This window comes from Trichomycterus rosablanca, chromosome 9 (assembly GCF_030014385.1).
Source record: "Trichomycterus rosablanca isolate fTriRos1 chromosome 9, fTriRos1.hap1, whole genome shotgun sequence".
NCBI lineage: Eukaryota > Metazoa > Chordata > Actinopteri > Siluriformes > Trichomycteridae > Trichomycterus > Trichomycterus rosablanca.
This window is the reverse complement of record NC_085996.1, coordinates 29636025-29662583: the sequence shown is the minus strand read 5'-3', so window position 1 is coordinate 29662583 and position 26559 is coordinate 29636025. Positions and strand designations below refer to the sequence as shown.

Here is a 26559-nt window from a genome sequence, read left to right as displayed (position 1 = left end):
GAAGAATAACAATGCCTTTATTTGTCATATATACATATATAGGTGTACAGCACAACGAAATTATTTCTTCACATGTTTGAAAGCTGGGGTCAGAGCGCAGGGTCAGCCATTGTCCGGCGCCCCTGGAACAGAGAGGGTTAAGGGCCTTGCTCAAAGGACCAACAGTGGCTGCACGGCAGAGCTGGGATTCAAACTCTCAATCTTTCAGTTGATAGCCCAAAGCTCTACCCACTAAGCTACTACTGTTTATCACAACAGCCTATGTTGTGACTCAGTGTGTTTGACCCAAATGTCTATGTGAATCCATGACTTTTCCTCATCAGTGTACATGTCTTACTGGTCCTGTCTTCTGATCCATGGCTATGTCAACTTCATTTTTTAAGTTTGTATTTTCGCTGCAGAAAATGTGTAAACTATTAGCATTACAAACACTGTTTGGCAAGTGGTGGCCATGTTTGTTTAGATCTAAAGCAAAATCCAGGCAGAAGACTCATATAAACACAATGATAGTGTTTAAGCACTGTAACCATGCTGAACTTGTGGTATTTACTTATCACCTTTAATATTCAGAAACTCTTCAATTCTTCATGTTCAACCACCTCCATCAATGTACCATTAATAATAGGGCAGTAGTAGCCTGGTGGTTTAGGAACTGGACTAGTAATCAGGTCGCAGGTTCAAGCCCCACCACTGCCAGGTTGCCACTGTTGGGTCATTAAGCAAGGCTACTAACCTTCAGTTGCTTGGACAATATACACTGATCAGCCATAACATTAAAACCACCTCCTTGTTTTTACCCTTGCTGTCCATTTTATCATATCATGCTGATCCACTTACCATAGAAGCACTTTGTAGTTCTACAATAACTGACTGTAGTCCATCTGTTTCTCTACATACTTTTTAGCCTGCTTTCACCCTGTTCTTTAATGGTCAGGACCCCCACAGGACCACCACAGAGCAGGTATTATGGTGGATCATTCCCAGCACTGCAGTGACGATGATATGGTGGTGGTGTGTTAGTGTGTGTTGTGCTGGAATGAGTGGATCAGACACAGCAGCACTGCTGGAGTTTTTAAATACTGTGTCCACTCACTGTCCACTCTATTACACACTCCGACCTAGTTGGTCCACCTTGTAGATGTAAAGTCAGAGACGATCGCTCATCTATTGCTGCTGTTTGAGTTGATCATCTTCTAGACCTTCATCAGTGGTCACAGGACGCTGCCCACGGGGCGCTGTTGGCTGGATATATTTTTGGTTGGTGGACTATTCTCAGTCCAGCAGGGACAGTGAGGTGTTTAAAAACTCCATCAGTGCTGCTGTGTCTGATCCACTCATACCAGCACAACACACACTAACACACCAACACCATGTCATTGTCACTGCAGTGCTGAGAATGATCCACCACCCAAATAATACCTGCTCTGTGGTGGTCCTGGGAGAGTCATTACCACTGAAGAACAACATAAATGGGGGCTAACAAAGCATGCAGAGAAACAGATGGACTACAGTCAGTAATTGTAGAACTACAAAGTGCTTTGATATGGTAAGTGGAGCTGATTAAATGGACAGTGAGTGTAGAAACAAGGAGGTGGTTTTAATGTTATGGCTGATCTATGTACTTTTACAGTACTGTAAGTAGTTTTGGATAAAGGCGTCTGCTAAATGTTGTAAATGTACAATCACCACTAGAAGCAGCTCCACATCTGCATGTAGCTTTAGTTTGCATTCTCATTTTGCTTGAGAATGCAAATATTTGATGTTTGGCTTAATATACTGATCTTTTTCATTAAAAGTACATACATATTTACGAGCAGTCCAGTCAACATCAGACCAGTGGCTAAAAATACTTGGTATTATGCTGGTATTGAGCTGAATTCTGATAACCCGCAGCACCCGGCTCTGCTTCACTGGTATTAATTGGCACTAATGGCACTGATGTGTAATATCTGCTCTGTTCTTAATTTCCATAGAAATAGTTAGCTTTTGAAAATGAAATTACCTTCATCAACTCGCACCATTGATTGAATAATTACTAATCTGTCAATCAGTGTTTAAATGTTCAGTGTTTTCAATTGTTCAGTGACTGTACAGATGTTAAGATATGTTCTGTAGGCTTTGTTATCACTGATAAAATACAGTAACATTTGGCATTAGGAATCATAATCATAGTTTTTTCATTGTGTGTATGAGATAGAATCAAAAAGTCCAGTCCCTAGGTACATGTCAATAAGGCCAGGTCACAATAAAATATGAAAGTGATCAACTATTTATTCACTAACACGGCAGTTTGTGGTATTTGTAGAAATACGGCCCTGTTTTACTGCAGACACTGCAATGCACTGCTGATTTCATTTTTCAGACTCACTTGCTCTGCATTGTTTATCCTTCAGAAGATAGTAGAGCTGATGCTGTAGTGCCTAATGTGTTGTTAACTTCAAACAGGATTAAAACAATATGGCACTTAAGCCATTATGGACATAATAGATATGCTGCATCAGACAGGCTTCATGTTACAGATCTCAGACAGTAACAGATAGGGAATAAAAGGGTGGATTAGTAGGTTGTTTATGCTAGGCATTCTGAGAAAGAGTCTGGAGTGAATGTGAAGCATGTATCACGAAGCTGTTGGCTTTGGTGTAAAAATCAGAATTAGTTTTAGGGGCAAATAATGACATTTTCTTAAAAGCTCTGGCATTATACATTTACACCATTAAAAAAAGATCAACTGCAACTGTTAACCTTTAGGTTACATTTTTAAAGAACAGACCAGCATAGCATTTTAACTGCACATATACAGACTAAATGAATAAAATATTTTCACTGTCTGATTATATGCAGTAGCAATTTTACCTGCAATATATGGCCAAAAGTATGTGGACACTTCCTAATTATTAATTTCAGCCCAAGCCCTGATCTCAACCCCAATAAACACCTTTGGGAAAAATTTGGCACAATTGTCCCCAGACAGACATAGTTATAAAATATTGTTAAAAGCTTTTCCAGAAGAGTGGAAGCTCTTATAGCTGTAGGTTGCTGACCTTATGCAAAACACTACTTTTTATATTTGGAAGTCTATATTGAAGGTGGCACGGTGGCAATAAGCTTGTGGGTTTGATTCCCAGGTGGAGTGGTCCCCTCTCTGTGGAGTGCATGTTCTCCCTGTTTGTGTTTCCTCTGGGAGCTCTAGTTCCCTCCCACTGTCCAAAGACAAGCAGTCAGGTTAATTGTAGATACCAAATTGCCTTAGGTGTGAATGTGTGTGTGTTTGCTCTGTGATGGGCTGGTGACCTGTCCAGGGTGTTTCCGACTCTTCGCTTGGTAAATTGTACCCACCGCGACCCTGAATCTGATAAAGTAGTGGTAAAACACAAATTAATGAGTGATGTCTATGTAGAGTTCATGGTTTATAATGGGATGTCTTATAATGTCATTAAGATGTGCAGGAAACATCCTAGACAAGTCACAAGGGCCAGTGATAGCTCAGTGGTAAAGGTACTGGGCTAGTAATCAGAAAGGTTGCCAGTTCAAGCCTCACCACCACCAAGTTGCCACTGAGCAAGGCCCTTAACCCTTAATGGTTGAAATTGTATACGAAACACAATTGTAAGTCACTTTGGATACAAATGTCTGTTAAATGTCAAAATTGTAAATGTCAAAATACATTCACATATTGGGTTTTAGGCAGTTGTAGCCTAGCGGTTAAGGTATTGGACTAGTAATTGAGAGGTTCAAGCCCCACCACTGCCAGGTTCCCACAAAAACAGGAGTAGCCAAACAAAGAGGCTTTTATACAAACTCTGAAATATGGACTAATTTATACAACACATATCAACAAACAAACTATTGCTAAAATGTTTTTTAAAAATATTCATAATGCCAAAATCCTGGAAAAACTTGGCATAACACCAAGGACACAATGTAACACCAATGAAACAAAAGTTTGATTCAAACATTTTTAAATACAGTTCAACCTATCAAACTGAAATTTTAACAAAATGGCCACCATTTTTCAGACCACGTCATCATAAATATTAAAATTACTAAAATTATTCAATATTATGCATTTTTATGTGAAAATTTTCACACCCTCAGCTATAAAATGAGTAACTATAAAATGAGTAAACAAATAAAGTAAGAAATCTCACAAACCTTATGCTCTTGTCCACTGCACTTTTTCCACTGACCTCTTGACCCAGGAAAAACCCCAAAGAGTATGTGCATGTTTCCAAAATAAAAGTCTTTTGTGTGGGGTAACACCAACGACATAGTTTGTGGGGACAAATATTTATTTTAAATTATATATATTATAATAATTTTTTACCAATTCAATATTCTATTTATTTTATGTAATGTTAACGGTAAATATAAATGAGATTTTATTTAATAAAAAATATATTTAAATGAAAGTACAAAGCTTATCACCCATCTACGATCTAAGGGACATAGTACTTTCTTGATCTAGGCATTTTAAATAAAAGGTTCAAATGAAAGTGAAGATTATATAAATAAACTTTGTTCACTACAGGGACGGTCCATATTTATTGAATATATACAATTAATGTGATTACTCGGTCTAATCATATGTTTTAGCAGGCTGAAAAAGTAAGGGACATGTATTTCCACCATTTCTGTAGAATGACCCATATACCATCACAGTACTGTAAGTTGGAGCATCTGCTAAATGCCAAAAATGTCAATGTCAGTGTGCAGTCAAAAATGTCTTTAGAAATGCTTTCTGTGCAAATTAGAACAATAGCCCTATTGCACACTGTAATAGTCAAATGTTTATTATTAGTGTGGTCAATTTCTTTTTTTTATCTTGGTTAAAAATCAGCTAAACCTAGAATTTATAAAGTTATGTTGGTTCCTAATGAGGCGTGCAATGCATCCTTGCCCTGTTTTGGCAATTTAATAAAATCTGTATAGCTCTTGATAGAATATCTATTTAAATGACAAATCAAATAGTCATGAACTTTAAATACTTTTAGTTTAAAAGCATAATAAAAATAAATCTGTGTGGGCATTTAAAATGAAAGACTACTTCTTCAGAAATAATCTACAGTTAATCTAAACTACACATGACCTTTCTGATTATGTAGCAGATATAATGTTTGACCCAGTCAGGCAGTTTCTGATGTATCAGACACATGGTTACATGCTATGTATCATATCTGTGGGTTACTGTATATGCAGGGACCTTTAAAGTGGGAGATTTATGCATGAACTTTATGAGCCAGGTGTGCCTGTGAAATGATGCATGGTAATTATGGTTTATACACTGTAATCCAGTTTAATTATTAAGGCTGGAACTCACTCATGACATTTATCAAAAGACTGCAAAGAACCTCAGTAATTAATCCTGAAAATAATTTAGGAATTTCAGGTCAGTTTTTTGCAGTTGCTCATGCAGGTAACTTGTGTGGTCATGTAAAAAAATACCTGGAGCAACCTTGTCCAGCCTGGATTTTTACAGGGTCTGTGTTTGGGTTTGAAAATTGACTTATGTCTTCATTTTCTTTTTTATTGGATTTATTTGTAGGTTGCAAAGTTACTGTAAGGCTGCATACGTTTCATATTTAGAAATAAATCAGATCATATTTAAGTGCATGTATATGTATTGATCCAATTATGGCCAATTTTAACCTTAGCTTTGCATAGGACACTACTTCTTTTGCCACATTAACAAGGTGTCAGTTGACATTTCATTTGATTTGATTGGAATTAGTAAACCATATAGTGACATACCAAGCTAATAAAAAATGGGAAAAAGGACACACAAGTAAACAATCTACTATTTCTATCAGTATGTTTTAACAAATATAAAATATATAATTAACATAATGTTAACATGAGATGTGATACATCCACCAGTTTCCAAACGTTGGACATTAAGATGCAGCTTTAACAGCTTTTTATTTCTGGAAAGAGTATGTTTGTGGGACTTTGAGCCCATTTATTTAAAAAAAAAAACTTTTACAAGGTCAGGCACTAATGTTGCACTAGAGCCCATAGCTTACAGTAAATGTTCTAGTTTATCCCAAAGGTTTTTAATAGTGCAGCTGAGCCAAAAGAGTTTCCCTATACCAAAATCTTAATATTCTGTCTTTCAGGTCCTCACTTGCACAGGGGCACAATCATTCTGGTACAGGAAATGACCTTCCCCAAACCATTGCCACAAAGTTGGAAACAATATAATTGGTTTTATATACCTGTTAACAATGGGTGTAACTGAAACACCTGAGCATTATAATTGGAAAGGGATACATGTTTGAGGTAGAACCAACCGTAATAATAGTGCATAATAGTGCAGCTGGCCCATAGGACATCAGGACAAGGTTTTGTACTAAATGCAATCTGATGAGAAGAATAAACTAAGCAGAATCCATTGCTTTAATGTCAAAAGACACTCATTTGCTTTTATTACATACTTTTTATGTTAGTCATTGTAATTAGCAGGAGATGTAGAGCTATTTTAGAAGCCTTATTTCATATCTTGGTGTAGCTTTTTCTACTTGCCTTAGGGTATTAAGATTTCTGAGTAGAACGTATTTGTGTAAATGTGTGTGTTTTAAAGACAGTAGAACTCCCCCCATGGGTAGCGTACACCATTCAAGGTGACAGCGTTAAGATTTACAGTGCTTTTAGGGAAGTTATAAAATATGCACGAGCTCTTCAAAACAACAGCAAACCTACCTCATCTTGACGTACAATATGGTAATGGATTTTTGGTTTTTCCACAAGCTTTAGTGGACAAAATGTGAATTTTTAATAATTACCTGGTTTTCTGCATAAATTACAGATAATGTAATAATAATAATAATAATAATAATAATAATAACAGTAATAATAATAAAATAATACTTTCATTTATACTTCAATACTTTAATTTTTACATGTGTATTTTATTTTTTACCACCATTTTATCATGCTAAGTGTTGCAGTAAGTTTGGCATTCTTGGAAACACTTGGAATAATAATAATAATAATAATAATAATAATAATAATAATAATAATAATAATAATAATAATTAATAAATACATAAATAAATAATACATTAATGAATACTTTTAATCTTTTACATTTATATTTAAAAAATTTTACCACCATTTTATCATGCTAAGTGTTGCAGTAAGTTTGGCATTCTTGGAAACACTTGGAATAATAATAATAATAATAATAATAATAATAATAATTAATAAATAAATAAATAAATAATACATTAATGAATACTTTTAATCTTTTACATTTATATTTAAAAAATTTTACCACCATTTTATCATGCTAAGTGTTGCAGTAAGTTTGGCATTCTTGGAAAAACTTGGAATAATAATAATAATAATAATAATAATAATAATAATAATAATAATAATAATAATTAATAAATAAATAAATAAATAATACATTAATGAATACTTTTAATCTTTTACATTTATATTAAAAATTTTTTACCACCATTTTATCATGCTGTGTTGCAGTAAGTTTGGCATTTCTTTAAAAACTTGGAATGTAACATTTAATAATAATAATAATAATAATAATAATAATAATAATAATAACAATAATAAAAATAATAAATAAATGAATTATAAATGAATTAATACTTTTTTTTATCTTTTACATTTATATTTGAATTTTTTACCACCATTTTATCATGCTTAGTGTTGCGGTGAGTCTGATATTCTTAAAAACACTTGAAATCCATTGTGTAATAATAATAATAATAATAATAATAATAATAATAATAATAATAATAATAATAATAATAATAATAATAATAATAATAATAATAATAATAATAATAATAATAATAATAATAATAATAATAATAATAATAAAAGGTGCTAGGGTGGGACAGTGTTTTAATGCACCAGACCACTTAAGCTATTGAGTACTATTCAAAATCGAAAAAAAAAAAACAGGTCTAATGTGTAGTCTGCTATAAAATCCAGATTTTTTTTCTTGTCTGTTACTCTCTGCTAGAATCTTCCTAACCACAACCACTGTACACAATGGAAATTAATTAAATTTAGCAGCAAGATTGAGAAAAACAATTTGGCCGAATAGACAATGTCATCTATCCTGCTATTTTCTCTCTTTTCAGCTCTGTCACTATGTGTTACAGTAAAGTTGCTGTGGTGCCCGTGTCTTGCGTAACCCAGTTCAGTTCGGTGAGTTTTTATGGCAGTCAATTGTGAGGATAGAAGGCAGAAATTAAACCCGCTTTGACCCCTGAGGGCAAGATCTGCCTTGTGAAACTCTAAGAGAGGAATAGACTGCTCCCCAATAGGATGCTTTGGGGTCTGAGGTCCTCCACTGTGCCATCACTTTGCTCTCAGAGAAAATTAGATAGTTTCAGCAATCTTTTATACTCCAGCTGTCTCTTCATGTTTTTGTGATGTTGCTCTCTGTGCCAGGCAATTCTGACCAGCTTTTGCTATTTTTGCTTTGTTTGAAATTACATGAACATATCTAGAGATATGTTTTAAGAAAAAGCAATTTCATAAGTGTCATATAGAACATATAGAATATATACAATGCTTTCAAAAAGTAATTGCCTTCCCAATTATTTTCTATTTTTGCATATGTATATGTTTTACACTTATGCAGTTTCAAAACTACAAAACTAATTTTAATATTAAGTAAAAATAACCAAAGTAAACACAAAATGACTTTCTAAACAATAATTTCATTTACTGAAGGATAAAGAAGTTGTTTAACCTTACCTGACCCTATGTGAAAAAGTAAATACCCCTTTAGCTACTCAGTTGGGTTTAATTTCAGTAGCCACACCCAAGCATGATTACTACCAGACCTCAGACCTGTCAGATCTAAACATCACTTAAATAGAACCTGTTTGGCCAAAAATACTAGAAATAAAACTTAAAAAGCAGCACATGATACAATGTTCTGATGTGAAACAAAATCATTGACATTTTGAAAAGGTTCTAGAAAGGGTTACAAAGCCATTGCTAAGGCTCTGGGCTCCAGTGAACCACAGTGAGATTTATAACCCACAAATGGAAAAACTTGGAACAGCAGTGAATATATATGACCTTGAGCAGACATAACTGATGGATAATAATAGATGACTTTTGTATATACACTGATCAGCCATAACATTAAAACCACCTCCTGGTTTCTACACTCACTGTCCATTTTATCAGCTCCACTTACCATATAGAAGCACTTTGTAGTTCTACAATTACTGACTGTAGTCCATCTGTTTCTCTGCATGCTTTGTTAGCCCCCTTTTACCCTGTTATTTAATGGTCAGGACTCTCCCAGGACCACCACAGAGTAGGTAATGTTTAGGTGGTGGATCATTCTCATCACTGCAGTGACACTGACATGGTGATGGTGTGTTAGTGTGTGTTGTGCTGGTATGAGTGGACAAGACACAGCAGCGCTGCTGGAGTTTTTAAACACCTCACTGTCCCTGCTGGACTGAGAATAGTCCACCAACCAAAAATATATCCAGCCTACATCGCCCTGTGGGCAGCGTCCTCTGACCACTGATGAAGGTCTAGAAGATGACCAACTCAAACAGCAGCAATAGATGAGCGATCGTCTCTGACTTTACATCTACAAGGTGGACCAACTAGGTAGGAGTGTCTAATAGAGTGGACAGTGAGTGGACACAGTATTTAAAAACTCCAGCAGCGCTGCTGTGTCTGATCCACTCATACCAGCACAACACACACTAACACACCATCACCATGTCAGTGTCACTGCAGTGATGAGAATGATCCACCACCTAAATAATACCTACTCTGTAGTGGCCCTGGGAGAGTCCTGACCATTAAAGAACAATATGAAAGGGGGCTAACAAAGCATGTAGAGAAATAGATGGACTACAGTCAGTAATTGTAGAACTACAAAGTGCTCCTATATGGTAAGTGGAGCTGATAAAATGGACAGTGAGTGTAGAAACATGGAGGTGATTTTAATGTTATGGCTGATCAGTGTATTCTGAGGTAAGCAACAGTGTTAAGATATTGTATAAGAAATAGATGTGGGCGTGAAATCACTGTGAAGCTAAACTTTTTTATTGTGAAATCACATAAACACATTAAAATAAATATTAGTTGAAAGAGAAATTATAAATAAATTAATTAATTAATTAAAATAGAAATTACAGTTATTAACATATAATTTCAGATTCTAGTGACTTGCAAAACTGTAATAGAGGGAATAAAAAATATTTACTCAGATATTAATTATTATAAAATATTTGAATACTAAAATATTTCTAATGTAAAAATACGTTTCCATGGCTTCTATGGTTAAAAATGCTTTAGAACTATATAAGGTGTGTATACGCAACATAATTCTCCAGGTATGCTGTTATATAAAATCTTGAGCTTAATCTACTCCACCAATTAGGTTTTCAAGGCAGACAGATGTGCAGACACAGGCAGAATAAGAATTGGATCCTCTTACCCCTGAGGGAGAGATTAACCCAGGGAGAACTGATGGGAATTATGGCACGTCCCAATAGTGAAGCTGGGTGCTCTGGGGTCTGAGATCCTGCACAGTGCTGTTACTCTACCCTCAGTGAGAGCTAGTTTAGTTTCCACAATCTCTTTTTCAGAATCTGTCACTGTGTGTTACGATTTTGGCTTTGTGCCTAGAGGACAGTCTGTTTCACCCAGTATAATGCAGTGGTGGGTTTTCTAGGCACACAGATGAGCTTATGGAAGGCAGAATAGATGGTCTGGTGTCCTGTATAGTAATTATACTGGATAGCTACAGGGGCTTTAAAAGGATTCAGAATTTTATTCATTCATTCATTCATTGCCCGTTTTACCACCGCTTTGATCTATTTAGGGTCGCAGTAGGTCCAATTTACTGGGAGAAAGGTAGGAAACACCCTGGACAGGTCACCAGTCCATCACAGGGCAAACACACTTACACACAGATTAACACACCCACTCACACCCCTTCGGCAGACACGGAAAGAACATGCAAACTCCACACAAAAAAGACCCGGACAGCTCCACCTGGGGATCAAACCCAGGACCTTGTTGCTGTGAGGTGACAGTGCTACCCACCGAGCCCCTGTCAAATTTTTATTTTCTTTCTTTTTTGGTTTTTACCTAGAAAATTAGTTTTTGATTCAACTGGATAGAAACTTCTTGTAACAAATTATTTGAATGTGTTTGTGTCAGGGGGCACTATTTTTGTATCTTTTTTCCCAGCATTCCATACTTTTACCTTAGTCACATTAATGACCTGTGTTACAATGCTGAAGTCATTATTGCTTGTGTTGTTTTCTCTCATGCACTATAACACCCTTCTGAATCCTTTTTGCAATCTCATTTAAAAGAACGTTAACAGGCCAGCTTGCCATTCTCACCAGTCAGTTCTTACGGTTCATTTGTCGTTCATACCCACAACGGAGCTAATTTGACCAGACAGTGAGAGTGCTTCTGTGTATTAAAGCTGCAAAAGAGACAAAACGGCCTCAAGAGAGACACTATGCTCCAAGCCAAGCTGCTCTTCTTTCCATTTTTTTCTTTGCACATTCACAAGATATGACGTAAACTGGAGAACAGCAGAGCCCCTTCCTGCGGTCCACATAAAGCTAAACATCTTTGGGGAGTAAGCTTATTAACGTGGATCTCATTGCTGCTGTAGGCTAAATTCTGGTCCTCAGAATCATCAGCTTCTCTGTTGTGTAAGGTTTAATAAGGGCCCTTGTGTCTGTTGCCTTAACCCCGTAGGCCCTAAGTGAGTTTTTTCCCCCAATTTTTTCCACTAATCTAGTCGTATCCAATTACCCTGGTTGCGTTACGCTTCACCTCTACCAATACAACCCTGCACTGATCAGTACCGACTGCCTCTTTTCACCTGCACATGGTGAGTTCATATGCGGATCAGCTCTGTGCACAGAGAGCCACACCATGATCAGCATTTTTCCCCAACTCTGTGCAGGGGCCATCAATCAGCCAGCAGGGTCGCAAATCTCAGCTCTGGTGTGCTAGCGTGTTTTACTGCTGGGTCACCTGAACTACCCTAATTGAGTTTTAATTAGGGTGGTTACTTTAAACTCAGCTCCCAGCCTGTTCCCATGCTTCCAGTATTGTGTTTCAGTGCTCTAGAATAAAAATGGAAGTGATGTATTGGCCTTCAAGGATCTTTTGGACAGTGGAAGACTAAAATAAAAGGTGAAGAATAGAAATGTACAGTAGCATTTTGGAGGGGCAAGGATTTAGTGTAAGATGATGTCTGTTTGCTGCATGCACTGAACTGAATGCTAATCACTTAGAATATACAGTGGATTTAGACAGTAATTCAGACAGCCACTTCACCCATCAATCTACACTTATTACCCATACTGACAAAGTAAAAAAATGTTTTAGGGTTTTTTAGAAAATCTATTAAAAACCAAAAACTTAAATGCATTCTGTTTGCTTTATTTATTCTATGTGACTAAAACTCAGTTGGAGTTTACCTGTTGCAATTATAGTTTAAACATAAAGGCCCACAATTTACATGCCATGCCACCAAGGACCCCCAAGGACCCGTCTGTGAATCTCCACGATTAAATCAGGGCAAGGCTTTTAAAGAATATCTAAGGCTTTGAGTGCTCCCAGGACCACACTGCCACCTAATTCAAAAATAGAAGGAACCTGGCACAAACCTAAACTTTTCTAGAGTTGGCTGTCCAGGCAAATTTGGCATCTAGGCAAGTCTCTGAAAATTTTTGCATAGCCAAGACCAAGACCAGACCTAAGCCCCCATTAAACATCTATAGAAAAGCCTGAAGATGTCAGGTTACATATGCTTAACATCCAATTTAATAGACCTTGACAGGATCTGCCATATAGAATAGCATAAACTGCCCAAATCTAATTGTGCAAAGCCTGTAGGGCGCATCCAAGAAGACTTGCATCTGTAATTTGTGCCAAAGGGGCTTCTACAAAGCATTAAATGAAAATCTAAATACCTTTGTGAACAAATTTTCATTCATATAAAAACCTCTTTTTGTCATTATAGGTAATTCACTGAAATTTGATTGAAAATGTTACTATGGCTGAGTGACATACTACTTAAAATGTGTTAAAAATGGTAATTATCCATTTAAAAAAAAGTGTTCTTAAAGTCAAGTGGGTCTGAATAGTTTTGGATTACACTGTATGTGCATCATAATTACATCATTCATCTGTAATTACATAATCATTTTTCCCAGAAAGCATCAGTTTTTTATATATTAATTTTTTTAAATGCAATTTTCTCCCCTTTTTCTCCCCCTTTAGCGCGTCCAATTGCCAAATGGCATCATGCTTCCTCTCCGCCTTTGCCGATCCCTGCTCTGACCGAGGAGATGCCCCCTCCGACACATGGGCAGCAAGCCGTATGCATCTTATCACCCACACATTGACGAGTGTGCCACTTAGCGTTGTGTACGGAGAGACACACCCTAAGAGCACTCTTTTCTCATCTCAGTGTAGCCTCTAATCAGCCAGCAGGTCGTAATTTCACCAGTCTGACAGAGAGAGACCCATATCCGGCTTAGTCCCGCCCATCAGGCCAATTATTGTTCATGTGACCGCTCAGCCTCAGCCGGCAAGGCAGAGCTGAGATTCGATACAATGTATTTGAGATCCCAGCTCTGGTTGCAGCGTGTGTTTTTACCGTTGCGCCACCTGAGAGGCTTTATATATTCATTTTAAGTAAAGAACGTGTTTTAGTGTTAAATATGAATACTACATTACAACCATATACAAACTATTTTTTGCTTAAAAACAAACATTTTTAGCCACAATTATGCTGCATCAAACCTAAAATTGACTGTGTAGTTTAACTGCTTAAACATTTAATGATTTACATTTTCAGCACTTGGCAGACACCTTTATTCAAATCGACTTACAGTACCGTGACAATACACATTCTGAGCAATTAAGGATTAAGGGCCTTGCTTAAGCAACCTGGCAGTGGTGGGGCTTGAACCCGTGACCTTTTGATTACTAATTCAGCACCTTACCCGCTAGGCTACAACTTTTAAAATGTTTCTGCTTGAAAAAGCAAGAACAGGTTTCATAAAAATGTAAAGCTTGTTTGACGATCTATCTATAGTTCAGCATCTTTTTTTCTATTCTATTTATACATTTTTTCCATATTTTCTCCCAGTCTAGTCGTATCCAATTACCTGATCCGCATTTCGGACTCTACCGATCCAGTCCTTTACTCCTCGATCTTAGGAGAGCCACAACCGTCACATGCCCCCTCCGACAACTGTACTAAGGCAGATTAATATGGGGATCCATATCGCCTATGGAGAGTCACGCACCGATCCCCATTATCCCCTGTCTCTCTTAAAGCACCCTTAATCAACCAGAAAAGGTTGTAATTACTGAAGTCCCAGTCCCACCCCATGGCGAACCAATCATTGTCTGTATAGGCGCATGGCAGTTTAAAGTTTAAACTTGCGAGTTCGAAATGTCAGTTCTGGTGTGCTAGTGTGTTTTACCGCTGGATTTTTTAATTAATGTTGGATTTTTGTATTTGATTTTTTGGGGGATTCTTCTCTTATCATAAGGGGACAGTTTTATATACTTTTATATTACTTTTCACTGGGGACACAAACAAGTCATGTTTACTGTATATGGGTGCAAAGAAGTTACCATCTGAAGTCTATAATATTTTCTAATATAGAATTAGAAGACCATGTCACAAAGTTAAATGACTCAGTATGTACTGTATGTAAAGCAGCATAAAAATAAAAGTTTTATGTATGTGTAGTTGTCCAGACATTCTCTAATTTAATTTTGCTTTATTAGGATGGACCAAGTTTGCAAGACTGACCAGGGCTCTAACCACCAGTCGTGGCACCCATCAGCAACTTGCACCCATAAACAAGACTGAAGTCAGTCATAAGCCTTCACGACTGGCTGAGGTGAGTATGTTTCTCCTACTCAAACATATCCAATACAGAAAGGTCAGCTTCCTATAGCAGCCAGGAACATTACTGATGAGTCCCATTCTGTAAAGGTCTGTGCCTTTTTTACACTCAGTTTGTTAGACTGTTATTGTACAAAGCTGACTCTACCACCCACTAAATGCTGATAGATGTAGTATTTCACAGGGAGTCTTTATGTTTCTGTAATGATGCTGTGTTATTTCCCACAGTACCCCTAGAGCACAATTTAAAAGCTGTTTTATATCAAATGCTATAAAAGGAAACCACAGCTTGAGAGCAGATCTAATATTCTATGGTCATACAACATAGAACCTCTGCCAGAGAAACAAATAAGTGGTGGAATTTATTTATCCAATTAAAATAAATAAGCCCCCATTCACAAAGATTCCAAAAAAAAAAAAAAAATTTAATTTGCTTAAAGTACAAGTTTATCAGTGTTTAACTTGAAAATACGGTGTTTTTTACACTTGGTTTGAATACTTGGTCTGTAACCAGGATCAGTTTTAGAAATTTGCATCATTACAGCTGGATTGTGTTCACATAGACATAGTCTTTTAAACCCCGGCTCAACTGCACAACTCTTCATAATTAATTCTCTCACTGATGGCAGCAATCTGTTCACTACCAGAGTCAAATTTGATTTGAATATGATTGACAATTTGTTCGCTCAGACCTTCACAGTGCAGCCACAGTTGTGCATCGCATTAAACAGCCTAAATAATCTAAATCCAACCATTTTTATTTTATTTTCATGTTTTAACACCACCACATCTTGGTCAGGATCACAGCAGGTCCGTTTTCCCTGGAGATAATGTGCACAATGCCGTTCAGGGTGCCAATCCGTTGCAAGGCCTCAGACATGGCCAGTCATGTTTGTATGTACATACTTTTTTTTTTTTTTTTTATTATTATTTTTCTCAGAATTTTCTCCCCAAGTTTTCTCCCAATTTTTAGCGCTTCCAATCTGTCTTCCGCTGCTAACAGGCACACCAGACCTGCATCCAAGGAGAGCACGCCGCTGCCGCTGCCCCACGCCTTCTTTACACGTGTACAGCCCTCCTCTTCTCGTCCGTGCATTCTGCACGGGCGTCTCTTCTGCAAATCAGGGTCCTTACACAGCGCATGAAGACCCACTCACCCACATATAGTCCGGTCCCCCACCCTGCAGGCACTGCCAATTATGCCCGCCAGATGGCGCCCAGCCGACCGGTGGCAACACCGAGCCTCGAACCGGGAGGTTCAGAAACTCGGTGCTGGTGCGTCAGCGAAATATCCCGCTGCGCCACCTGGGCGCCTTGTATGTATATACTTGACCGGCCAATAGCACTACTAGGGAACTGAACCATTAATTCCAGTGGTAGTGGGTTAGAGCAGTTCTGCTGTGCCACCCAGCTCCAAAATCTTTAGTTAATACTTAATTTTATTAGCATTAATACATTTTTAATTTTAACATTAAAATAACATTGCTATTATATGCTGACTAAATATTTGTTTAGAAAAGGCATTATTTAATCAGTAGATCAGTAGTGGCCAATCAGGGGCAGTCATGCTTGAAATAAACCAAAAGTTACAACAATTACATTTACAATAACATTTTCGGCATTTCACAGATGCTCCTATCCAGAGCGACACAGAAGTGCTTCCACAGTAAACATTTTCCCAACCTAGTTTAAGTAGACAACAGTCCAAGGATACAAATCTGCTGAAAACCTGTTAGAACAAAGTTTTTTTGTAAACTGAATGCGGGTAGCTACAGGAAGCCAGTGAAGAGAATGCAGCAGTGGGGTTATGTGGCAGTGTTTAGGTTGGGCAGGCGGACAGCTGCATTTTGAATTAATTGCAGGGGTTTTATAGTGGACATGGGAGCACCTGCCAGAAGGGAGTTGCAGTAGTCCAGCTGAGAGATTACAAGTGACTGGACAAGAATCTGAGTGGCCGAAATGACCGAATATTCCTGATGTTGTAAAAAAGGAACCAGCATAATTTTGTTGCGTTGTTTACAGAGCTTTTAAGCGACTATGATCCAAAAAGTTTTATTACATCTAACTGTAATGCAACCACCCCATAAACATGCTGCTCAAATTTGATATAACATCTTTGGAAGCTTCATCACCGCAGAGCGTCAAAATGCATGTAAAACACGAGATTGCCGATAACACTACTGCCGTGCAACTAGGGTTAGAATACTTAGGACTTCTAACAGCAGCTAGGATAAAAATGTGTCCGTTCATTTGAATTGTGTTAGCTCACATTTTTAGATTCAGTTGGCACCCTCTCCTGCTTCAAACATCTTCCCACACGCCTGACAGATGATATTTGGGTGGTGGACCATTTTCAGCCCTGCAATAAAAATAAAATGGTAACAATGTGGTAGTGTGTGTTGATATGAGTGTATGAGTATGATGGTATGAGTGTATCAGGTGCAGCAGTGTTGTCAGTATTTTTAGACACAGTTTAACATAATGACCTCTGTATTAGGAACACATACTGTGCTCGCATCTGTTGTAGGTGTACATTTAGAGACCATAGGTGTTTTCTTTTATTATGCTCAGAGTGTGGTAATTTTCCTCTAGTCTTATCACTGTTGGCTTTATATATTTTTTTGTTGGCGCACTGTGCTCTCCCAAAAACTGCTGCACCTGATACACTCACACAACTGCAGCAAAAGTGCAGAAATAGTTTGTTCTTGGACAGAGTTTTGAGGTGAGCAGCATTTGGAGGAGCAAAAGGCAGATCATTAGATCATCTGGTGTCTGTTTCTCCACACCAAACTCATCACACCACAATAAAAGGAAATACCCTCCCCAATATCTTGGTGCAAAAAAATGAAAGCATATAATTTATAACCTGTGCATCAGATTTATACTTTCTCATTACTATTGTTTTCTATTTGCACTTTGTAGATTTCTTTCAGGTTTGGTAAATAACAATATTAATGCTAAATAAATCTGTTTGTACTGACTTCACCCTGTAATATTCACCCTTTATTTAAATGTCTTAGATTTCATATAAACTAAAGCAAGCATGCACAACATACAAATATAATTCTGCTTATTCAGATGTTTTACACACAATAGCCATTAGTAAATTTAGATCTTTGTCCATTTTTATTGCTTACTATTCTTTCTATCCTCCCATCCAGGCTCTTCAGTTAGGCTCGGACATCCTTCCGCAGTACAAGCAGGAAGCTCCTAAAACCCCTCCTCATATAATCCTGCACTACTGCACCTTCAAGACCACTTGGGATTGGGTCATTCTCATTCTCACCTTTTACACTGCCATCATGGTGCCATATAACGTCTCATTCAAGACTAAGCAGAACAACCTGGCATGGTTGGTGGTGGACAGCGTGGTAGATGTCATCTTCTTAGTGGATATTGTGCTTAATTTTCACACCACATTCGTGGGCCCTGGAGGGGAGGTCATATCGGATCCTAAACTCATACGTATGAACTACATGAAGACTTGGTTTGTCATAGACTTGCTCTCCTGCCTACCCTATGACATCATCAACGCCTTTGAGAATGTGGATGAGGTAAGTGAGATGGGGCAATTTTCGAACATTTAAATACTGAAAGCCTTAATTTCCATCTTTGATATTATAATCTGTGGTAAAATTATAGTTCTACAATTACTGACTGTAGTCCACTTTTTTAGCCTGCTTTTACTCTGTTCTTTAATGATCAGGACCCCAACAGGACCACCACAGAGCAGGTATTATTTGGGTGGTGGGTCATTCTCAGCACTGCAGTGACACTGACATAATGGTGGTGTGTTAGTGTGTGTTGTGCTGGTATAAGTGGATCAGTCACAGCAACGCTCACCTCACTGTCACTGCTGGACTGAGAAAAGCGCCCCGTGGGCAGCGTCCTGTGACCACTGATGAAGGTCAGAAGATGACCAACTCAAACAGCAGCAATAGATGAGCGATCGTCTCTGACTTTACATCTACAAGGTAGACCAACTATGTAGGAGTGTCTAATAGAGTGGACAGTGAGTGGACACAGAATTTAAAAACTCCAGCAGCGCTGCTGTGTCTGATCCACTCATACCAGCACAACACACACTAACACACCACCACCATGTCAGTGTCACTGAAGTGCTGAGAATCATCCACCACCCAAATAATACCTGCTCTGTGGTCGTCCTGTGGAGGCCCTGACCATTGAGGAACAGCATAAAAGGGGGCTAACAAAGCATGCAGAGAAACAGATGGACTACAGTCAGTAATTGTAGAACTACAAAGTGCTCCTATATGGTAAGTGGAGCTGATAAAATGGACAGCGAGTGTGGAAACAAGGAGGTGGTTTTAATGTTATGGCTGATCAGTGTATGTAGCCCTTTTCTTGAACAAAAATGATCTTTTAACTAAAAGCATGCATATGGATTTTTTTTAGAATTTCCGGAGCCTTCCAGATATACGGTGCAAGTCAATCATACACTACTGACAGGGTGTTAATTAATTGCAAAGCATATCTCACCCATTTACTTACACCTAGGGACAATTAAAAACAGACCATTCTTCTACCTGCATATTTTTGGTGGAGTATACTTACCTGGAGTAAACCCAAGGGAGGAACAACTCCTTATAGACTGTGATCAAAGATAGAGTTCAAATTTTGGTTCACAGAACCCTGTGGCTGTGTGGCATACTACCTGATGTGCCACTGTGGTGCCCTATTTTTTACAATAGTTCAGCTTTTCAACAAGAATGTTTGTTGTTTTATCAAACCAAGACCATTTATAGACATTTTTTGCATGTGTGTTATTTCTGTGTGAAAGACTGCAGTTCTGTAGCCATTGTTTTTAGTTCTTATTTGTTGTGTCTTGTATGTATGTGAACTTTAAAGACTGAAAATCCTACATAATTATTATTTTCTCATGTTTTGTATCGATTGCTGCTAGTGTGTATGTTGAGCTGTACATTAGTTTGAGTAATTGTTGCTGGGGCGAACAGTAGCTCTTGAACACTTAAAATACAGCCTCATTCTCATGCATACCACTAAGGTCTTGATATACCACTCTTTACCAAACCGTGAATATCTACACTGTAATACACAGATAATGCATTTTATAAGCTATACATTTCCACTCAATATGCAACTGGTTTTATTGTTGCCCTGGCAACGGGAGTCATCTCCCATCATGCTGATTCCACTGGTGTGCATACAGCTCAACAAGATGAATGCAATAAAACCGGCAAATTGCAGTGCGCTGGAATTGCAATAAAGAGCTCCTTTACTGTGGCATCTGGGGCTCTGCTGGCATGGTTTAATCTGATGTGCTTAAAGTGCAATAAACTCTGACACAGCAACTGACATGCAGGAGCCTGTAAAAGGCATGTTATTCTCAACTAGCACCGGTCTGAAGTGCTCAGCTGCAAGCTACAGGTTCAATGCAATGAATTTTTTACTGTGTCATTGTCACTATTTAACAGGACTCTTCACAACTGATCATTGTCTATATCTAGCACCTAGTATCCTTTAGATGTAGTCTTTTCTTCTTCTTCTTCTTTTGATCCAAAGAATTGTTACTGCCAAGCAAGTTTTGTATATAAAATTAGAAAATAGTAATATTACAAAAATGAAAACAGAAATACAGTTTTTAAATGGCATAAAAATAAGAGCTTCATTTGTTGTTTTGTCCCAAGAAAAAAAGACACATTTGTCCCAATAAATAATAAAAAAGTTAACAAAACATAAGAAAACCACACCAAATAATAAAGCCTACTAAAACTAGGCTATAAAGCAAATGATCAATCAAAGTTATATTTGCTGCTGTGCTGAGACTCACAAATTATTTAAGACAGTGTTATGACAGGACATTGAAGGAGACCAAGAATAATGAGGATTGGCAACATGGGTTGCGTTATCAGTTTAGAAGCCCAAATGCATCTTTTTTTCTCTTTCTTAAGTGACTAGCCTTCACATCCATATGTGGCTACTGGCCAGACCAAGGCTTTCATCAATCATAGCTTAGTGATGATGCTAATTGGCCTATATCATTGTCAATTTCACCATCATCGCCATTCCTACTTCAATTCAATTCACCACGCAGCACATTCTGCTGGTAAAAAGATTCCACTTGTTTCAGTCTTCTACCTTCCACCGTAATCTTCAGTACTTCTCCAGTGTTTGGCATCAATGTTGTTTCTCCTGCATTTATCAACATGTTATATTCCTTTGCAGCCCTCTCGATGACACACCACATTTACATTTCCGGCATTTAGCAGACGCTCTTATCCAGAGCGACTTACAGAAGTGCTTCCATAGTGAACATTACCTTTACTCTAGTTCAAGTAGACAACAGTTCAAGAACACAAATCTGATGAAACCCTGATAGTACCAAAGGTTTTTTTTTTTTTTTTTTTTGCAGGAAATGAATAAGAGTGTTAGTAAGTAAATACATGTCAGCTTAAGTGCTTAGTAAAGAGGTGATGAAGGTTTTTAATCGTCTTCTGAAGACAGCAAGAGACTCAGATGTTCGGACAGACAAAGAAAGTTTGATTCACCACTTGGGTGCAGGTACAGAGAAAAGCCTTGATGCATGTCTTCCTCGAGTCCTGGATGGAGGATCAAGTTGAGCGAGACTAGTGGCTCGGAGGTTGCGTGGTACCACCTTTGGTTGTTCTTCTGGTGATGTGACTAACAATATGATTAGCATACTTGATATTGCTAATGGTCTTTTTTACCAATCCTGAATCCCCCTGCAAACCCTTGTAACGCCTTTATCATTACATGTTCTCCCAGGATGTTAAACAGACATGGTAAGAGTATGTTTCCAGTCAGACTCCCTTTCTTACTCTGAACCATGCTAATGTGTGTTTAGCTGTCCTGACAGCAGAGATTTGAGTCGCACTTAAGTCAGATACAAATAGACTTCACACTTGACTTGCAACTCATCCCTAATGACTCCTAACTCGACTCGGACTTGTCAAAAATGACTCCTGAACAATAAGAGCCTTTCCATTTCACTCACTTTCAGGTAGCAGTATGTGGCTGGTGGGACTCGGTTACTATGGTACAGAACTTTATATTAGCATGTCACATCAATATAGTCATAGTGCTTCGGCTTTTGTAAAAAAAAATTAGCGCCATTTATTATTCTCGGTCGATATCGCGTTTTGGCGCGCATATGAACAGTTGTTTGTAATGAACGGCAAGAAATTTGTTTAATTTAAGTCGATGCTTGAGCGTAAGTCGATGCTTGAGCTAGAGCGTTTTAGCTACTTTAACCGCTGTGTAGTGTTTTTCTATCTAAGTGACACTTTGATTTTTGTTCTTTTGTGTATTGTGCTTATTTTGTTCTCCGTGAATAAAGCTTAGCCTGTTTGTGTGCTTCAAAGAGTAAATACTCACCTGTTTATATTTTAGTTTAATTTGGGCTTGAGGACGAATGCTCTCTGAACGAGCCATTGTCTTTAAAGTACCAAAGTAACTAGCATTAAAAACAGGTAGGCCTTGTACATGAAATGGTTTTATTAGCATATATTGCCCTGTCTGGCAGAGGCTAATTAGTGGTGTTTTTATTGATGGCTTTATTGTTTATAATGGGTTTTAAGGAAAAGTAGCCAACTTGTTTAATAATGTATATGAGTATCAATTGGTGAAGACCATTAGGCCTGAGCCAGAGTGGTGAAGTCTATATTAAAAGTTGGGCTGTATTTCTGAGGTGTGTCACCAGAGTCCTGGCACTATTTTGCTTGCATTAATGTGTAGAGAATTGTAAGTAATTGAAGCAATAGTGTGTTTGGTGTATTTTTGTGGTGATTTGATTCAAGTGTGGTTTGCGCTGTAGATTGGTAGTGTCCATGTTCTGGTTACCAGACCACGATAGTTGTATTAATCTATAGTTGTAGATAAAAGCAGGAGTAAACCGTCTACAAAATAATCTTAATTCATAGCTGAAAGTATGAGGACTGTTTTACAAAGTACATTTAATAATTCGGTGTAATTTCTTTTTCATAGAACAGTCAAAACTTGCTGTATTAGGTATTAATACATATTTTGAGAAATGATGCAGATTTTATTTATTTTGATTTTTTCTGGTGCTTTATTCTGCTCAGGGTCACGGCTTGTCCAGTTTTATTGGGTGATAGACAGATAGACATATAGAGAGACAGACAGACATACTTTATTAATTCCAATGGAAATTACTGGCCTTCAGAGAAGAAGAAGGAAGAACTAACAGAAATATTGGATGCATGGCAGTAATACACCACCATGTCATTGTCACTACAGTGCTGAGAATGACCCACCACCTAAATAATACCTGCTCTGTGGTGGTCCTGTGGGGGTCCTGACCATTGAAGAACAGGGTGAAAGCAGGTTAAAAAAGTATGTAGAGAAACAGATGGACTACAATCAGTAATTGTAGAATTACAAAGTGCTTCTATATGGTAAGTGGAGCTGATAAAATGGACAGTGAGTGTAGAAACAAGGAGGTGGTTTTAATTTTATGGCTGATCTTTACAGTGGTCTTTACACCAGTTGGCTACTTTTCCTTAAATCTATTATAAACAATAACCCACAAATCCAACAACAAAATCAGTTTAGAGAGGAGTATGGAGAGGAGAAGACAATGATTGAATCTGCTCACAACTTGCAAGGCTTCGGCCATCCCCAGTATATAACCAAACATGTCTGTGTTGACGCCGTACAGCGGATAGCACAGCACAGTTTCAAACAACTTCTTAGTGATAGTGGGCTAGTGTAATGGACCACTGCCTCACCTGAGCGCTGTGCTGCAGATAATATGATGCTGTGTATAAAGTTGCACTTTATTTACTTAATTTTTGATAGGAATTGAGCTCATTTTTACTGTTCTTTTTAAAAGATGCCTTGCATTGTTGTTTATATTAAGCTATTTGATCATATGCATCCCCTAGTTGTAAAAAATGCTCATAAATGTTTGATTGCCTTTCTTCAGCTGTATGCATCATTACAGTAGTAATTTTAGGTAACATTTTTGTAAATGGAATATGTTTGATTACTTGACTTGAGAGAAATAATTTTTCTGCCTGGAATGTGATCAGTAAGTCCAGTAAAGACATTGCTTGTACTACATGACCTTCACTTAACCCTTATCATACTTCTCATAGTTTTGTAAGCTATTGTTTTTATGTATTCCAAAGCACTATTAAAATGTGGAACATTTAATGGTAGAAAAAGTACACTCAATACATCTCGGGATCCTCACAAACTATGCACGCTCTATGAAATGAAATCTAAACTAAAGTGGATGGAAGAGTGAGTGGAGGGGAAAATGATTGCAGAGCCTGGTGATACATATAAAATGTTTTGGAAAATGAAAGGAATTCACAGGGGACTAAAAAAAGAGGGCTGGACTGAAATAAGCCAGCACTGAAATACTTCAGAAAGATTTTCAGTATATGAGATAAGGAATCTGTGTGTGAATGTCACTGAAGGTTTCTGTTGTGCTAGTGTTAATCAAATGATGCAGGTCAGTTGCTGCTGACACCCCTGCTGTGGAAATGTCACACCCTGTTTTGCTGTACCGGACCCCACTGAATTCTTTTTCCTTTCAGTTATAACGAGCTGTCAGCTTCAGCAGCACACTTGTTGAGTTGACAGGTGTAATGTAAAGCCACCATGTTGCTCTGATAGATCCACATTACACTCGGTCCACACCAGCACTGGACTGTTGCAGTGGAATATACAAAGGTCATGTCACGCACATGTGACAGCTGATTTTACACACTTAAAACATGCACCAAGCACAGCTGGATGTCAGCTTTTTGGCATGCAGCTGTCACAGGATCTCTCGGGAACATTATGTGTGCAAATTGGGTCCTGCTCTCTGATTTGTACACCACTGATGCCTAGTGCTGGACAATAATTCGATATCGATATATATCGCGATAGAAAATGTTTCAATAACGGTGATATGATTTTTAAACAAATTCGATCGATATGCATACGTCAGTGCGTGATGACGTACGCCACAGGCATGACGCCAGTGCTCAGCGTTACCGCTCTGATTACACTCCGCTACCTACAACACGGTGGATATCAGCGGCTAAATGAGTTCAACAGCTGTGAGTGAACGAGCATCCACAGTTTAAAAAGAAGCAGTAGAAATAGTTGATAAGAGAGGAAAGACTAGACTCTTTTTTTCTGTATTCTTCAAGCACAACACCTGATATAGTAAATTCTGCAGCAACTCTTAAGCACTTTTGTTCGAAAATGTTTACATACAAATAATAATCAGTCCATGTTGTGGATTGAAGTTGGGACCAGAGGTGGAAAGTAACATTTACAGAGGTGGAATTACATTTACCCGCGTTACTGTAATTGAGTAGTTTTTTTGTGCACTTGTACTTTTTAAAGTAGATTTCACAGCCTGTAATTTTACTTTTACTTAAGTATGTTTTGTATTAAGAATTGTAATTCGCTACATTTTAAATAAGATCCGTTACTGAGTAAAATAATAAACGCTAAAGAAATCGCGTCTGGGAAACTGCTGCAGTGAATTCTGTGACGGGGAGTCGAATCTTTTGTCTCGGTTCCTTTAAAGAGCCGTATATATACATAACGACTCCCAGAAGCGGTTCCTTTATTTCAGTTTAAAGGGCCGTTCAATAGAATCGAATCATTCTACGACACATCACTAGTGGTTATACAGTTTGAAAAAGTTTTATGGGACTAAAACTACACATTACACATCCCTAAATGTTTTAAATGTTGTATCAACATGTTTCTTCTATTATATTTAAATTAAAAACAACTATTGTGAGATTTATATCCACTTGTCCTGTTTGCATTACACAGAAGATACCCCCCCCCCCCCCCCCCCCCGCTGTTAATAAAGTAACGAAGTGAAGTTTACTCTGAGTACATTTTAAATTAGTTACTTTTTACTTGAGTAGAATTTTAGACTAGTAACTTTACTCGTACTTAAGTAAAAATTCATTAAAGTAATAGTACGTTTACTTGAGTACAATATTTTAGTACTCTTTCCACCTCTGGTGAAGACATATGTTAATATATTATATTATATATTGTCAAAGCTTATGTTTATTTGAGAATGATGTCGTGTTTTTGTCTGTATACAAATGCTGAATACAAGTAAAAGGTAAAAGCTAATTTATTTGTATTATTATTATTATTATTTCTAAAATATTATGTAGTTGTAAAGGGTGAGATTTCATAGACTTTTGCAGGGTTCAGAGGTTTGCAGGTACAGCCTTTCAATGTTGGTGTTCTTGGCAGTTTTTCTGACATTTGTATTATTCATATCGATATCGGAATTATATCGTATCGACCAAAATTAGGAGTTATATCGTGATATAAATTTTAGCCATATCGTCCAGCCCTACTAATGCCCCTTTTTACCAAGACTTTACATATGTAAAATGTGCAAACTTGTTATAAATGAGCTGGTTTACTGGCAAGATCTGGGTCAGTGGTAATATTTTGGCATTACATCAAGTAAATTTACGAACATCTTATCCTAACAACACAAAATGTGTAATCACATAAAACCATAGACATGTGTGGTGTGGCTGTTACAGCCTCCACTGTTTTGTGTATTTGTGAAAACATTTTGTCAGTTCATGTAAAAAAGAATTTGTGAGAGTTTGAAGTAGATTATTTATTTTGCATAATGATTT

At 37.5% G+C, this 26559-nt stretch overlaps 1 protein-coding gene across 3 annotated transcripts in view; it reads left to right on the top strand.

Moving 5' to 3' along the window:
* Nucleotides 1-26559, top strand: part of kcnh5a (potassium voltage-gated channel, subfamily H (eag-related), member 5a) — a 131921-nt gene that overhangs the window by 26424 nt on the left and 78938 nt on the right. For all 3 annotated transcript variants that reach the window (XM_063001344.1, XM_063001343.1, XM_063001342.1), the window contains exons 5-6: nucleotides 14788-14903; nucleotides 18070-18462. In XM_063001344.1, the coding sequence (XP_062857414.1) occupies nucleotides 14788-14903; nucleotides 18070-18462 (509 nt within the window). The remainder of the gene's footprint in view (nucleotides 1-14787; nucleotides 14904-18069; nucleotides 18463-26559) is intronic.